We start from the raw sequence: 17221 nt of genomic DNA on the forward strand, positions 1-17221 counted from the left end.
GAATGCCAGCACCAATATCTCAGCAAACACTTGCCTACTGTGTAGTGGAGGCAGTCAAGCAGGCTTTGAGTGATAACTGAGGTCGTTGCTGGCATGGAACTGCCTCTGAACTGGGTACCTTCACAGATACACTGTTTGCCTTCTTCCTGCAAAAATTTATCATCTCACTCATGAAGCAGAAACAAAGAATGTACATTTCCATCCACTGCGTCTTTCTGTCTCTGTGTGGACCATAATGGCCCATCTTCGTGAACGAAGATTTGGGGAAAGGTCTTTTTACCTTTCCAGCCTGCGCAATGGATTTTTTAGGTGAGACACAGCCTGCGCTGAACTGAGCCCACCCTTTAATCCTAAGGTTCATCTGCCGGGGCCAAGCAAGCTTGGACAATGGCAGTGAGGTCCTCAGGACGTAGGTTTGTTTAGAGTGTCCTTCTCATAGATGGATGGCCACACAGGGCTAACGACCTCCATCAGGCCAGGAGACCGGGGACTAGAACCCGTGGTCGCAGCAGTGAAAGTCCTGCACGCTAACCACTAGGCCACCAGGGGTCTCTCTGTGTGGACCAACACAGTTGACAAAGCCGCAAGGTTTTGGGGTGATATTTTAGCTTGTGAGCCTGATGTTGCATCTCCATTCATTATTTGATGGTTCCTCCTTGTGCTGGGTCATCCTAGCTGCAAAAACAGCTGCTGAGTGCACAGCAGTTTTGGGACATGTTGCACAAGCAGCTGAGCTGCCTTCCCGGGGGAGCCAGGAATGCTGGAGAGAAGGTGAAAACTAACATTGCTCTGTTCAGTGTCTGCCTCTGGGAGCCCAATGGCCCTGCTCATCACCTAAACGTACCATATCTATATGTTAGCATTTTGTAACATACAGCATTTCTCTATGTTCTTGTGAATTTTAAGCCATTTTTTGTATTAAAATAGTTCAATCTCATTCTATGAGTCTGTAGGTGCAAATTAAATTTTCAGTTCTATTATCCCTAATTCTTAAGGTGTTTTCTCTCCACTATGATTAAAAAAAAAAAAGGGCCATTGTGCCTGTAAATCAAGGAATTCGAATTACAAACTTTGAAGATATTGTGACTGTAATAATTATTTAGGAATGAAAAAACAAGCCATCAGAGGCAAATGTGTTCTCCAGGTTTGAAGCTGCAAATTTATTGGCATGCGTATTCACGTTATATTTGTATCTTGAAGGGAAAATGTGCTGCAACATTTCAAGTGTTTTCTGAAGCTCCTTTCAGAGTTTGGAAAGAGTGAAGCAGATGGTTTATTCAGATCTTGGTAGAAGGACTCTGCAACAGACTGACTGGGAAAGAAGCAGGAGATGATGAATTGTCAAAGGAAGAATGAAGACCAGATATCAGGGCTGAGAGTTTCTACACTGCAATCTTTCTCAAGATGATTTCCAATTACTCAGTGGTTAAGTGGTGCTCTTGCTTATGGCTTTTCCTAAACAGGTGTTTCAGTCCTCTGAAATCTCATGATTCACAGCAAGATTCCTATTGCTTTTGTCTGAGTTACTCAGTGACAAAGACACTTTCTTCTCAAATTCTCTCTTTTATCCCTAATTCCCACTTGTCATCCTACGTGTTCTTTAAGCTACACCTTACCACAACTTTCAGTTGATTACGGTACTGAGGGTTTGGTGATAGGATGCTTTTTGATGTCAGCTCCCCAATGATCTGAATATTGAATCCATTTGGTAACTCTTTCCTCCCAAACAGAGTATCGTGTTGGACTTCTTTCAGGAGGTCTGAGTGGCTCACCCCTTCCCTTTCTCTTACTTCCCCTGTTTTTGTCTTCCTCCTTTCTTCCATGCAAGAGTAGCCCTTCTCTAACCAGCCTCTGGGTAGTAGAGGTTTACTACAAGTCTATCTATAAATCACTGTTCTGGCCCCAAACTCTAATGCAGATCAGCTTTTTGACACTTTCAAGACTGAAACAGAACTTGAACAAGGTCCCGATTTTGCAGAAAATCCTGTGCAGCATTTGCAGGGCATTATCTTAACTGGTTACTGTTTAAATGGCCATCAGTCTTTTGAATTTCTACTGAAGAATAACAACAGTGATAGAAAAACCTTGTGTTATGCTCTTCCTTTTGGACTTCAGCTAGTTCGCCTTTTGGTGAAGCATCAGTAGCTATCACTAGACATGCCTACTTTCTTCAGTCTCTAGAGTTCCTCTTTGCCACAGTAAGCCTTGTAATTTATTCTGATCCTGTGTGTTGGCTAAGATGTCTTAAACAACATAATTGGGGTGATCTTACTGCTGCCAGTTTAGAGGCTCTGCTATGCAAATAGTAGCTAAGAGGAGTGTGATAGAGGTGTGGGTGGACAAGCCTGAATGTGAGTTTCCTGCTGCCACTGTAGCGAGTTCTGCCTATGCCCTGCCCTTCCTACTGATGGGCTGCAGCCCCACTTTCCTGTTCTTCCACTCTGCTTCTGCAGTAGCTTTCTTCTCTGTACTCAAGGCACCAATGTTGATGGGTGGGGTTGTGGCCACAAGCAGTGGCTCTGTGACTACACATAATGAAAGCTGCCTTTGGGGTTCCGTGGAAGGCTGCAGGCACATCACCTTTTCCTGTTAACTTGCTGTGACTCCACTTCCAGCTCCTTGCATAAGGATGAATGCCTTTTGGAAGAGCTTTTTTTTTGCCTGATTGTCACGGTGTTTTACTGTCCACATGTTACTCACTCTCTTAGGTAGGTGTGTGTCTGCACTTGACTTATAAATATACTTGCAGTTCTTTTCAGAGAAAAATGAAATATAAACTGCCTAACGCTAGAAATAAATTTGATGGCATTTGTAAACAAGAGACTTGCTTTGGTCTTCTGACTAAATCTAATTACAGGGTTGATACTGAGACATGTTATAGACATTAACATTTTTCTGTATGTCATAGTTGCACAGTGTATTCTACTAGCCTGGCAACATTAAACTGTCCTTTTCATTATTTCATTTACAGTCTACCGTGTTAAGTTGAATTGAGGTCACAGTAGGTAAAATGTAAAGAAATTTAATCCATATGGTAATATTTTGGCTCTTTTTTATTGAGGATTTTTAATGTATATTACTAAAAAAACTGAACAGGTTAAACTATTTCCAGTGAAACAAACAGAGCAAATGATCAATATGTTAAAATTCATGAAATTCAAATTACAAGTTCTTTATTTAAGAAAACAGTAGATGTATAAAGGTGGCAGAGAAACCTGTGACACTTTACTATTTGTTTTCTCATGAATTTAATCTCTGCAGAAGGAAAGCTTGTTGGAAATTCCTTTGGAATATGCAATATGATTTTGAATGCCTTGAGCCTCCTGTGATGTGCTAGTCTGACTAAACAGGCTTTTCAAAAACTTAGTTGTTTTTTTGCATTTTTTTAAGTCCACATGAAAAATGTCATTCTTGCTGTAAGCATGTGGAAACTAAACAAACCTTCCAACCAGAATAGCTACATACCAGAGTAGCCTTCTGAAAGCTGCCTTGAGGCTTGGTCATGTTAATGTGTTTGGGCTAAGCACCTGGAGATAGGATGGCCTGTAAGTAAAATAAAATGGCCTTGTTAATTGGTGTTCAGTGCCTCTTGAGGTTCCATCAATCTGAGTGCTTGCTTAGGCTTGTGACTTTTTTGGGAACATAGACTGAGGGTTTATTAGTAAATAATGAGTATGAATCAAGAGGGTTTTAAAAATTAGTAAAGAGCATTAATTGTTTACTTTGCCATAAAAATTTAAGGTCATAGAAAGGAGTTAGAGTTTTAAAGATGTTTTTTGAGCATCTGAATCTTGGGGAAACCCCTTGTGCCTTGGGTGACCACCTAGCCAGGTATGCAAAGATAAACAGTTACAATTTTATTAAGGAATATTGCTGGAGACAGTGAGACTGGCAGTTAAATGTAGGTGGAAGCAATTGGGCAATAGGCTGATAAATTGTATTTCATGCTTGTAATCCTAGATGGCAACACTTGGATTTGGATTTTTCATCTGCTTCCTTCAATTCCATTATTTTGTCTCTTTGTTCTTCCAAACATACAGAATAATTATACGGAAGTTAGGATAAAATGAACCATATTATTTTTCTGCACAGGGTTAAAGAACCCTACTAGAAAAGAGATGTTCATGCTCTGGTATCATCATACAGTAAGATAATTTCAGAACTATTGAGTGTCTTTTTAATGTTTTGCCTCTCTCTCGAAGTCTCACTTGATGGTACTGTAGAAAGCCTAAGGTTTAAAAGCAGAGTACAGGATTTGTATACTTATAAGGAAAAAAATTAATGTTAAACTTTCTGGCAGCCCATATGATTACTTGCTCAATGCCAAAGCTGTCTTGTGTTTGTGTGGATACAGGAGACTTTTTCTAAACTTTGTGGGAATTGAAGTATCTTGAGACACATCTGAGGAGTCCTACAGACTTCTGCCAGTGTAGGTACTTGACAGACTGAAATGAAGCGGTTTTGACATGTGGCACCAAGAGCATGGACTGCAGTTGTTGTTGCACACCTGTCCCCTTGGTATGATAGTAATATGTATTACAATAGTGCTCAGTATCTATAAATAGATGTGGCTGAACTTGTGGTAGCAGATAAGACTGAAATAAGATGTTTTTCAAGGAAATGGGAGGAGGAGGACTCAGGAAAGTAAATGCACAGAATAAGGCTCTGTGAGAAAGCTCAGGAGAAAGACCACCTTAGCAAACGTTTTTAATTTTACATCAGGATGTCTCTTTACTGGATGCCTGTTGTCAACAACACTCCCATGCTAATGTGCTTTTTTGTTTTCCCAGTTTGTGCAGTGACTGGCAGTGAGATCTAGTCCAGAACAGCGGCCCTATAGATCCTGTGTAACACGCAGTTTGTGAGAGCAGATATCTGTCTGCTGGCCAGAAGATGCATGTGTATTTTTGTTTGAAAGCTGAGCCTACATGCTTTGACAAAGAAATAACTAGATTGAGAGAGATATAACCATTTTTAAGGAAGGGGGAGAGTAGTTCGATGTTGGAAAGATTTGAAAAATGACATTGTAGACCCTCATAATTTAACTAAATGTATTAGTCTACTATCTCACGTGAATCTGCCCTCCAAGTTCACAGCTGTGGTAGGTTTCTGAGTGCTTGCAGTGTTTGCCTTTGTCCAGAGCCCTTTCTTGCAGCAAATGTTCAGGGAATGGATTGAATACCCTTAACTGGAGACATAGAAAAAGGCTTAGGCCACCTGATTTCATTGCTGTGGGACAAGTGCTAGTTGCTTGTGACTGTGCTCTTTGACAAAGGAAGAGTATAGAAAGCTGTTTTCATCAGAGCCTTCAGTTTTTCATCCAAAGATAAATGAATTCCAGCATAACAATAGATCTGAAGGTACAAAATACCTTAATAAGAGAACACCTGTAATAGGTGTTTGGTGCTGTAAAGCTATTTTTTCTTAGTAGCCTGTTGAATTACTTCTGTTCACATAGTTATAGTTGGCAATACTTTCTTCTGCATATTTAATAAACTGTTGCAATAGATACCTGCAAGTTTATATTGGGAGTGGAGGCTCAGGGAGGAACTCTGTCTGCCTGTAGTTTTGAGTTGTTTTTCTGATATCTGTACATGTATCTTGTTCCTATATTTTGCAGCTTCCTTGGAGTGCTGTGAGTTCCTGCCTCACAGCAGACAAGAGACCTCAGGTAGCAGCAAGGCTGCCTCAGAGCATTGCCAGCTCAGACCTGCTCCGGTTACAGGGTTTGGCTGGCGCTGTGTTGGTGCAGTGGCAGCAACTGAATATGCCAAACTAGGAGTGACCATGGAGTTGAACTGCCCTGGGTAGATACTCTTGGGGTGCTGGGTACCTGAAAGTACCAATTTTACTAGGAATAAGAATATGGTACTGAATTTATTAGCCTCTTTCAAACTAGGACAAAATAGTTATATGCTGTTATATGACATAATGTCTTAAATCACTGTGACCATTTAAAATGTAACTAGTTTTTTCTTGAAACTACAGCACTGAAGTGTAATGACAAATGCTTAATGTCCTCACAGTATAGGCAGACAGAAATGGGATGCTGCCTGGAGCCTGTTGTGCTGGGCTGTTGTATGACAACATGACTGTTAAATACTTTTGACTGTACTAATACTGGGTATGCAGGTATGAGCTTGGATGGAGGAGGTGAGAAGGTATGAGGGGGGAATATACAGAATTTGCAGAATTTCTCACTGGTGGATTGAAATACTGCCTTGCTTGCCTGCTGCATGTCCCGGACAGCAGACAGCTGAACCTGCCAAATGTGCTTTAGCTAATGTTTAATTCAAACACTCTAGTGAAAAAAAACTTTTATCCCAGCATTTTACAGTATTTGCTCCTGTATATATTTTTTTTTTCCCCTCAATCCTGACTTTACAAATTCTGTTCTATCACCGTAAGAGGATTTTGTTCTCTCCATCATCCATTATGTCTTGTGCATTGAGCTACCCTGTCGTGGTGCCAAAAGAGCCCTCCTCCTCCATGCTCACGTCTCACTTTCCATGGGAAAAAGTCTCTGGTGGCAGAAAATTGAGGGGGATTGGCCCTGAGAAATAAAAGCCTCTGTTCCTTTCTTTGCCTTCTTCAGTGTAAGAAGTCCTTTGGTATGTCTGTGGCAAATGCCTTATTAAAGGGTCTGGCTCCTAGAAGTAGCTATGTGTTGTTCTTGAACTATTGCAGATAGTCATATGTCTGAGTGTGAATGAATGACCAGGAAGCTTTAAACGCTGTTGTAGGTTTTTTAGTTTTTTTTTTTCCAGCCTCAGTTTTTAAGATAACAAAAACTGTTTGGGAAATGGTTATCCCTGAATAACTTAGAATCATGCCTCATGAAGTGTTCCATAATTTTGTATTCAGAAATTGAAACAAATGTTGCTTTTCCCTGCATGCTCTTCCGTTACATATTACAGAAGTTTTAATTTTAGCATAATTTACGAGTACAATCCATGGATCTGTGGGCTAATTTGAAAAATGTTGCAAATTAGACCTGTGAAACACCTCTTAAACTAAACTCAAATGTAAACTACCGTGACCACCAGGTCAAGTGAGGTGAGTCCTCCCCTCTATTCCAGTCTCATAACACCCTATCTGGAGTACTGTGTCCAGCTCTGGGGCCCTAAGCATAAGAAGGATGTGGACCTGTTAGAGCAGATCCAGAGGAGAGACATATAAATGATCAGAGGGCTGGGACACCTCATCTGTGAGGAAAAGCTGAGAAAAATAGGATTGTTTTGCCTAGAGAAGAGAAGGTTCCAGGATACCTTATTGTGGCCTACAAAAAAGATAGGAGGATTTTTTTACAAAGGCATGTAATGTTTGGACTAGGGAGAATGGCATCAAACTGAAAGAGGGTAGGTTTAGATTAGACATTAGGAAGAAATTCTTTACTGTGATGTTGGTGAGGCACTGGCGCAGGTTTACCCAGAGAAGTTGTGGCTGCCCCGTTCCTGGAGGTGTCCTAGACCAGGTTGGGTGGGGCTTTGAGCACCCTCTTCTAGTGCTCATGGTGGGGAGTTGAAAATAGGTGATCTGTAAGGTTCCTTTCAACCCAAACCATGCTTCAATTTGATAGATTTCCAATAAACTCAGGATCAATGTAGATTATCTCTGTGACCCCGGAACCTCCAAAATTCTTGCTGTGGATGTGACATGAGGGTTAACTCTCATGGATAACTGGATAACATTTATGCGGCCAGTATTTGTTCTTACAATTTTTTGTGTGAAGTGACCACACCTTATGTGAACCTGAAGTTTTGATTCTTTCCGGACTGCTAGTAAGGTCATAGCTCCAGTGGCTCTTGCACACCTGGGCTGACTGCTAGTTTCAGTAATAACACTGTATCTTGTTAAAGAAGTGGTGGCCCTATTTCTGAAAACTTACTCTAATCCAGAAGGTTGAAATGCCTTCATGTTGCCTGCTAATGTTAGTTACTAAGTCAGACTTAGTAAATCCTGCATGCACTGTGTTGACTGTAGGTACATGGTGCACCTTGGGTTGAGTTGGCAGCTTGGTGGTCAACAGTTGACATAGCTCCAAGTATTTGCCAACAAATGGAGTGGCTGTCTTGGATCAGGGTACACCAGAAAGTTTTTGTAATTCATAACCAAAGTCCAAACATCAACTAGTCCTATGTACTGCCTACACAGGATGATTTTAGATAAAGATGAAGGTGTGCCTCAGTGCAATATGTCAGCTGATGGAAGATGATCAAGTCTCTCAGTTTATGAAGACCCCCTGGTAGACACTGGGGGTTTTGTGTTAAATATGTGGAATAAGCATATGTAGGAAGTTGCTAGTAGAATATAATTTTATTTCCATTGAATCAGTTGTGGGAAGAATCAGAAAATTGGTGCACCATACTGAGTGCCAGAGTAAGTTTGTTAGATGTGGCAATTTAAGCTTTAGTACTGCTCACTGCTCCATATGTTTCATATACACTCTTCATTTTGTGCTTTTTCTATGAAGAAATATCTATGAGTGGACTTGGTGTCTTACCACACGTTTTGTGTCTGACTGTTGGCTAACAGGGTGACAACATTTAAAATGAATTGAAATAGAGAGCTTTTAGGCAAGCACTTATATTACTTCTTGTCAGTAGTCCAGACATATTCTTAACATTCCCTCTGTGAGGGAATATTTTAGATTTTTCCTCTCAATTTCAACCCAAAATTTACATAATCAATTAATTTAATCATACGATGTTGTTTAGATGGCTCTTTTCCCTGTATAGCTGTGATGTAGTGTATCCCTTGATCTGTGGTATTTGGATCTTTTCAGCTGCAACATTTTGTCACTGGATGTCCTCAGGTAAAGCCCAGCCTGGCTTACTCTGCCACATAACACCCTTTATTGCAGAACTCTCTTCACTGTGAGCTGACCATTATCAAAAAGTTACTGTTACAGCAGCAATGCGTTTATTCTTTCATCAATTTTCCCAGTCTTCTGACTAATACTTGCCCTGTTAAGCAAAAAGACTGAGCTTTCTGTCTTCAAACCAAGCTTGTTTGTGTGTTCAACTTGGGGTGGCTGGCATGCTGGGTGCTCTCAGGGTGTTTCAAATTATAGAAAGCCATACACAGGGCTCTAGCCAAAGACCGAGGCATTTGCCAAAATATATTATAATGGACTAGACTTTTAAGAACCCAAGTCTTCAAAATAATTACCTCTGCAGGCCACTTCTATCCTGCAGGTTGCCATTTCTGTTTCTAAAATTGTGTCTGTAACCACTTTTGATGTGATAGCACAGTTGCTTTGAAGTGAGTATATGCTGGAAGGGGAACGCGTGTAATCAGATTTATCGGAAGCTGGTGTTGCAAGACACTCCTCCCAGCATTAGCACTGTAGGTGTTGACATTCCCTATGCTCTGTATTTCCAGTGCTCAGATATTCAGCCTGGAAACTTCAGTAGCTTTGGCCTTGACAGGAAAGAAGTCTGATTTCCAACCTGTGAGCTGCTGGTATCTCTTCTAGACAGGATCTGGCTTTTCCAGTTCTCAGTGTCTATAAAGTACTTGTTCTTGAATCTTGCCCTTTTCTGTCATTCTTGGAGGGTTTCCTGAGCAGAGCAACTATTACAATCCCAGAACATCTATTAGTGACTTCATCCACCCTCTGAATCAATCTTTGCAAATAATTTCAATGAGGGATTTGAAGTGGGCCAGGGCTGCTTGATCTGGGATGTCTGAGAACGGGAGGCACCTATCAATGTGTAGATCCAGGACTAGACTGTAAAGCATTAGTGTTGTTCAGGTTAATTCCTAGAGTGATACTTATCAAATGGGTCATACCGTTTTCTTTCACCTACCTTCTGACAAGCTGCCTTTTTTGCTGCTTTGCTTATGGCTGTGGTGAGTTGTGTTTGGAGGGCAGGAGTAAATGGCTGTTTAACAAATTAAGAGGAACAGGGCATGGGAATTGCCATGGAGGATAAAAGCTTGGTCTGGTCCCACCCTAGCTGACAGGAGTGTAGCCCACTAGGACAATCAGCAGGGATCTTCTGATGGCACTTGTCTTCATATGTGGGCTCTCATAGCTGGGGAGAGCATTTGAAAAGTGGCCTTAGAGCTCAGTGCTGCAAATACTAAAGTGATATATTAAGTTTCAGTGTGGTGTTTCATCAATACTTCTCCCCCACTCTGGAGAGTGAGGAGCCCTCCGCAGCTCTGTCAGGGAGTGGGAGCAGCCTGTCCTGGATATGCTGACAGTGGGTAGAGCAGTCTCCATGGCCAGTTTGCCAGGCTGAGTATTTTACTTTGCATCTCATGTTTGCCTCCAAACTATGTTTTGCTTCATGGCAAGTGATAAGCCTGATTACAGTGTCTGAGAGCTCATTTTAGAGTCAGTCACAATTATTGGAGCTACCAGACTTAAAAGAAACTCTGAGCAAGACATGAATTTGTTTGATCAGCGTATGAAATACCTGGGTAATTAGGAAGAGCAATGTTAACAGCAAAGGAAGATGAGAGATAACAGTGCCTGTGGTGATTAAAACTGAAACTACAAAGCTTAAAGCATCTATACGAGATGTTAAACACGTGGTAGCATCAGTCCAAAATGTGGGCAAGTAGTGTCACTTTTTTTGTGTCCTCAGTGAATGCATGTGGGATCTGGGGTTTTTTAGCTTTTTTTTGGTGGGTTGGGTTTTTTGTTGTTGCTGTTCTGTGGTTTTGTTCTATTTTTATTTTTGAGGTACAGGCTTGTATGTATGCAAGTACTTGTAAAGCCCAGAGTCTTGCTGGTTTAAAGTGCTTTTTACTTGAGTTGCCTGATTCTGTTACCAGAAGGTGTTTACCCACTACATGAGGCAGTTGTATTGGGGAAAAGCTGAGAACTTGCTGATGACATGCCCAGTCTGTGTGGGAATGGAACTAGCAAAGCATGTTGCAGTGCATTTGAGGAGGAGCAGGGCCTGTGTTGTTTTTACTGAAGATGTGTCTTGATGTTCTCAGCTAACCGGCTCATGGGCTGCCGCAGAGAGCAGCTGGCCCAGCCCTGCGTTTCCGTCCCCTCCCTTGTGCCTGCACCATCGTGCCTGCAGGTGCACAATGGCTCAGATCACAGGCCCAATCTTCCTAGAAATGGGTCTCTTTAGCAAGGGCTGCCCCTTGTTCTGCTTCACTGATGCAGCCACAGGGTTGCCAGCTCTGACACGAAAGGTGGTGTGACTACATGGCTGAGAAATATGAGGAAGGGCAGGTCTTTTCACAGAATAGCAGAATCATTGAGGTTGGAAGAGACCTTCAAGATCATGTAGCCCAACTGTCAACCTAGCACAAATAGGATGTAATTTTGGTAACTGGTTTATGCTGAAGGCTATTTCCAAAAGCCTCACCTGCTGTGGCTGAAATTCAGCTAGAAGTCAGCACTTGTGTATGGTCCTTCAGATTCATTGCTAGAAACACTTGGAAGAATTGCAGATGTGCTTACAAAAGCCCTCTGTACCCTGCAAAGAGAGGGAGACCAGTCACTGGATAGTAGTTGTAAATAATCAGGGCCATTTGCAGCTAGAGAAGTGCACAGACATACTTAATAGCCTGGGAGAGTGCTTTTATGGGAGGTGATGTGATTGCAGCAGTAAGTAGGAGATACCACAGCTTATTTATTTGATGACAACCCTCATCATCCCCCAGGAGTGGGAGGCAGCTCAGCCTGTTGCAATCTCATGGCTCCCTGAAGTTGCAGCCGATTCTCAATTTGTCCTTGAGATACCTTTGCAGTATGTTGCCTTCATCCCTACCGTTGAGGCTCTGCTTACTATGGGGCTGCTTCTTCCTCTGCTTGCCTTGAGCTTCCTCATGGGAGTCGTCAGAAGTCCTCTGAGGATGTGTAAGCTGAAACTTTGCTGGCTCCCAGGCTCAGCCTTACATGTTTGAATGCTCCATCCTACCCCCAAAACAGATGATGGCCTAAGAGCAACATGTCTCAAAGAAGTGAAACTTGAGGAATTCACCGTAGAGAGAACAGCATACTCTTCATGACATAAAGATCTTTGTACACTATACTATAAAGGGCCTCTTTTAAAGAGAAGTGATACTAATATAATTTCCCTTCTTCAGTAATTTGCCCAGGTTCTCAGTAAAATTGCTCTAAAAATCACCCCTGACTCATGTGTAACTTGGTATGGGTTTCTGCTTGCAGCTATTGTGGATGATGAAAGACTTTCTGCAGAGGAAATGGATGAGAGGAGGCGTCAGAATATTGCTTATGAGTATCTGTGCCACTTAGAAGAAGCAAAAAGGTAAGTAAATGAAAGCACATTTATTCCTGGCCTCTAAATAAGGAAGTTCAAGCCTGTTGTTTTCTTGAGCATTGCAATTTTTAATTCAACATCTCGAATTATTTGGATTAACTGAATGTTGGAATTTCATAGCACTCAATATGAGAAACTGATGCACAATGTGAAAAGTCTGATTCAAAGAAGGATTTAGAAAAAATCAAGACATCCTCAAACTTACCGTGGTGTTCATCTTCAGTGAAAGTAGGGGCTGGGTAATGGAACATGAAGCTGTGATTTTTGAGAAGCTGAGACAGGCTTATGTGACTAACCGAGGTAAGTATTTTGCTCCTGGCTCTGTGGTTGTGCTCCCTTCTTGGCACTAGTGCTTGTGGAGAGACTCAGGTTGCTAAGACGGCAGAAAGTCACTTGGGCTCTTACTGATTTAATAATCGATATCATCTCAGTGTTACAGTGCTAAGTGCAGGAGGGGCATAAGATAAGATGTACCCTGTTCTTCCTTTAGTTCCTCTAACTCACTGGACAGCAGTATTCATCTCTTGAAGCAACAGCCTGTGATGAAACACTGATTTGCCAGCATACAGGGATTTGATCGCTTTGTGCAAATATACTGTGCTGTGTACACTGTGTTTTCTAAACAAATATTCAACAGCATTTTCATAATGACCAAGCAAGGAAACAAGGTACAATATCCTGGTGCTTTTGAAGTAGCTTGAAGTGCTTCTATTATTGTATGTAAAAGCATATTTTATATTCAGTCTGGTCAGACTTTTTCAAATATTCCTATTGTACTCAAGTTATTGCTTTGGGCACCACTGGTAGTGTCTTGCTTGTGCTCTGCATTTGTTGATGACGCTGTTTTTAATCATAAACTTAATTTGGATTACTTTCCTATTCATTTCTATTGAGAAAAGAAAACTTGAATTCTGATTAGTAGTGCAAGCTATGAAACCTTAGTGCAATGACAAACCATAGGACCTTTTAAATGGACTACACCAGTGTACTTCAGTCAGGAATCAACCATTAAATGATGCTCTGAGCCTTGTTTCTGCACATTTTCCCTCACAATAGCTGCCACTGGTTTTGTCCTAGAGGCTTTGTTATAAAAATTAGCCATTCTTGCTTCCTTTTCACTATGCTGTCCCACTTGCTGTAGCAAACATTGCTTCCTTTGCTCTTTGCTTCCTCTTTCCCCTGCAGAGTGATTCCCTGTTCAAATATTTAAGGTGACAAGTGTCTTACTGCTGCCAGATAGGACTGTTCTGCTCTGAACACTCCTGTTGCCTCCATTGTTCCGTTGTAAGAGATTGTCCTCAGTCAGCTGAATCAGCTCATTATGCTGGCAGGCAGTTCTTTGCTCTTTTGCTGAGTCAGTTTTCTAGTGGTTTAGTGAGCTGACTGGTCTGATCAAGGGGTCAGAGGAGAACCTGTGCTGGCAAGAGGAAGGGGATGGGGTGCAGCTGCACTCTTGAGAGTGGGGAGGGAGCAGGTCTTGTTTGCAGAGATATTAGATCAGCTCCACCATCTCTGGAAACCCCAGTGAGTCAAGGTTTGATTTTACTCAAGGTTTCACTTGATATGTTGCAACTTACCTATCTGCTGCCTTATGGAGTTTAATCTCCAAATCCAACCTTTTTTGTTTCTGTTGCTATTATTACTAGTTTATCATCCTGGCTCTCTTTAACCTTCCCCTTTCACAAGGCTACTTGTCACTTTGAACTGAGGTCCTCCAGTTCATTTGAAGCAGCTTCCTTCATTTTTCACAGGGAAATGCAAAGTTATTTTTACCATTAATGACTTAAATTAGCATCTATTAGGATTGTGTTTATTTTCATAAAATGGATTCATGCTAGTAGCAAGTTTCTAGAAGAAACACTCTTTTAGCTCTGCTAGCCCATGATGGGACTTCATAGCCAGAACAGTTACTCGCGGAATTGTTGGGTACCTGGAAGCATCTCTGAATCTCTGTTCGGAAAAATCAGAATATGCAGGTCATGTTCATGAGCAATGCTTACTACTGCATGAGGTGAGGATGAGTTCTGCAGTGTAGGGAGCCTTGTACTTCCATTATCAAGGGATTGGTCTGTCATGGGTGGAGCTGATGTGGTGGCCCAGTGCTGCTGGATATCCTGTCCTCTGCCTGAGCACTCTGGTCCCCTCCTCATTAGGGAGGAAAGGGTGGTGATACAGGGTGTGGTGAAGGCTCTGGGAGTGCTTTTGGGTGGACAGAGCTGCTGTGGTGAGGAAGAGAGAGTGTGAGGGAAATTTCTCCCTTCACAGAGCACTGTTGAGATATTTTTCTTGCACCATGAGCCTTTCCCCGAGACACTCTTACTAATGTAAAAACAACCTGGCAACAAACTCATACAAAAAGCTTGTAGAAACAAGTAGAAATGCCTGCATCTCATAGCTGTGTAGCCCCTAGCCATGCTTACTCAGGAGGTGAGTAATGCTGTCCAGGGTGTCCAAGCTAGTGCCAGGCCTAGGCTGGGGTGTCAAAGGTGCATGGCCATGTTTTCCTCAACCTCAGTCTGGCAAAACAGGAAACGAGAAAATGCTGCATCTGTAGCATAACTGCTCACTGCACAGTTATTGCCTCTCTGTGTACTCGATTAGGAGTGAAACGCATTGATGTGCAATCTTTGTTCTGTGCTTGCACAGTTATAGCATTTTCTTTGTCACTACAGAGCCTGAACATAACCGGGGACTCTGGAAAGCAAGAGGCTCAGAGTGCAAAAGGGTTGTGATTCAGTCAGCAGCAAAATGAGACCAGCTCGGGAGGCTTGAGTGTAGGATGCAGGCTACTTCACAGCACGTGGTGGGTCCTGCCCTTCACCTGGGCTGAGGAAGCAGTTTCACAGGATCCAGCTCATGGATTGGCTATTCATAGAATCACAGAATGCTTTGGGTTGGAAGGGACCTTAAAGATCACCTACTTCCAACCACTGTGCCATGGGCAGGGATGCCTTCCACTAGACCTGATTGCTCCAAGCCCCATCCAACCTGTTTCTGAACATTCCCAGGGATGGGGCATTCCCAACTTTTGCTGCTGCTGAATGTAGGGGTCCCAGCTGGGTGCTCATCCCTCCTCCCCAGAGCTGGAGGAGCACTTGTGGGATGTACAGGGCCCCTTCTGCTGCTTTGTACTTGTGGCAGTGGGTCTGAGTCAGAGAAGGCAGAATGGTGCTTCCAGCCCCAGGTGCACAGCTGATTGTGAAACTACATGGAGCTGTGGCCTGCTTACTGCAGCAGTACCCTCATGAATGAATCTTAGGAGTGGGAACTGCCTTTATGACATTTAATCTCTGTCCTGAATGCTTGGAGAGGACTTTTTAGTATTCAGGACACCATGGATATCAATGGCAATTTTTCTATTCAGTTGGTAGCTGCTGAAATACTGTTTCAGTAATATATTCAGCAAATATTGTTTCAGATAATCTACTGTGTGCACATACAATGTGTTTTGGCCCATATTGAAGAGTAATAAATACCGAAATGAACAATAAATTGCAAAAGATTGGGGCAGAAGAGGGCTGGGACAATACTATGCCAGGAGTTATGTTTTGTTTCTCACCATATTTGTAATCAAAACATTATTATAGAGCAGCCCTGCATTTTGAAATTCCAGAGTTAATTAAACAGGTGAAGAATGTGTACTTTCAGCTGCTTTTCAAACCACTGTTTGCACACTTAATTCCTGTTGCCCAGCTTTAATAAAAACTTTGCAAGTTCAACAAGAAAGGAGAATCCTCTCACTGGAAGCTGATGCTTCTGCAAATACCTTCCGTGCTAGGCACAGTATCTGTTAGACATATACAGCATAGGAAATTGTTTTTTAAACACAATAGCAGGCTTGTAATATCTGCAGAGGCCAGTAGTGTCTGATATTTGATACTGGAGAAAAAACATTTTGTTCTATTAGATTGCTGGGCCCCTTTCTCCTGGAAATCACACATCTAATAAAGTGAAGTTTTGATTGCTTGTATATATCTTGTTTGATTTATTACTTTTGCCTTTAAGGAAAATTTCTTGCATACTAAAAAAAAAAAAAAAGGGTAGCAAAAAATGGATAGCATCAAGCATCCTTGAACTTCTAAGAAGAAAAAGTCAAGAATAAGCAATTAGGAGTAGGGATTTTCTCCCCTTGAGCAATGCAGCCATGGATGCCACTAATAGTGCCCTCCAAACATTACTCTGATACATATCCAGTATAGTTTGGAAAATTATTCTATTAAATAACAAAGGTTTAAGGTGGGCATAAGCAGCTGTCACAAGCCCTAATGTCTTATTGAATTAGGTTAATGTTAACAGGTAGAATTTACCACAACTTCCTCCTTTCCAAAGGAAATACTTAGTACATCAAATTCTGCCTTTGGCTTTTGCTGTTGTCTCTTTGCAGATGTGTAATACTGCACTGTAAAGGTAATACAGATTTGAGGGGTTTAATTGTGATTGAAGCTTTGGCATATAAAGCAAATCAAGTTTACAGTAAATGTGTTGTGGCTGGCTAGGGTTATAATCATCCATAGTTAAGCAGATATTATTTCTCTTGGCTTCTTATAATTTATACCTTCTTATGCTAAGCTTGAATTTGAAACATGGAAGGCCTCATTTGACTAGCCTTGTCTTTCTCTGCTTGAAGTGGAATACACCTTGTTTCACAAAGCATATGCTGCAATTTCATAGTCAGAACTGCCAGAGTTTTTTTTTTTTATTTTTCTTGCTCAGCTGTTCAGTAAGGCAGGAACTTGTGTAAAACACTGAAGGTTTAGCTTCAATGTTGGGGCAATGAAGACACTGTAAAAGAAAACTACCCAGGAAATTTCTTTTTGAGAAGTCTTTTTTTTATTTTGAAAATGTAAATTCTCATTCTTTCCCAACTTTACTTTCCCAATTTATGTTCTAAAACTTGCCTTCTTCATAGTATTGGTTTTTATTGAATTAGTTTGCAATGGCTAATTGCAGCATTGGTCACTGAT

The 17221-nt window shown here is 41.6% G+C and overlaps 1 protein-coding gene across 8 annotated transcripts in view; it reads left to right on the forward strand.

Moving 5' to 3' along the window:
- The window catches only part of IQGAP2 (IQ motif containing GTPase activating protein 2), a 133448-nt gene that overhangs the window by 10104 nt on the left and 106123 nt on the right, over positions 1 to 17221 (forward strand). For all 8 annotated transcript variants that reach the window (XM_027671407.1, XM_027671409.1, XM_027671413.1 and 5 more), the window contains exon 2: positions 12146 to 12245. In XM_027671407.1, coding sequence (XP_027527208.1) covers positions 12146 to 12245 — 100 coding nt within the window. The remainder of the gene's footprint in view (positions 1 to 12145; positions 12246 to 17221) is intronic.

Source organism: Neopelma chrysocephalum, unplaced genomic scaffold (assembly GCF_003984885.1).
Source record: "Neopelma chrysocephalum unplaced genomic scaffold, ASM398488v2 Primary Assembly neopelma1_97102, whole genome shotgun sequence".
Classification (NCBI taxonomy): domain Eukaryota; kingdom Metazoa; phylum Chordata; class Aves; order Passeriformes; family Pipridae; genus Neopelma; species Neopelma chrysocephalum.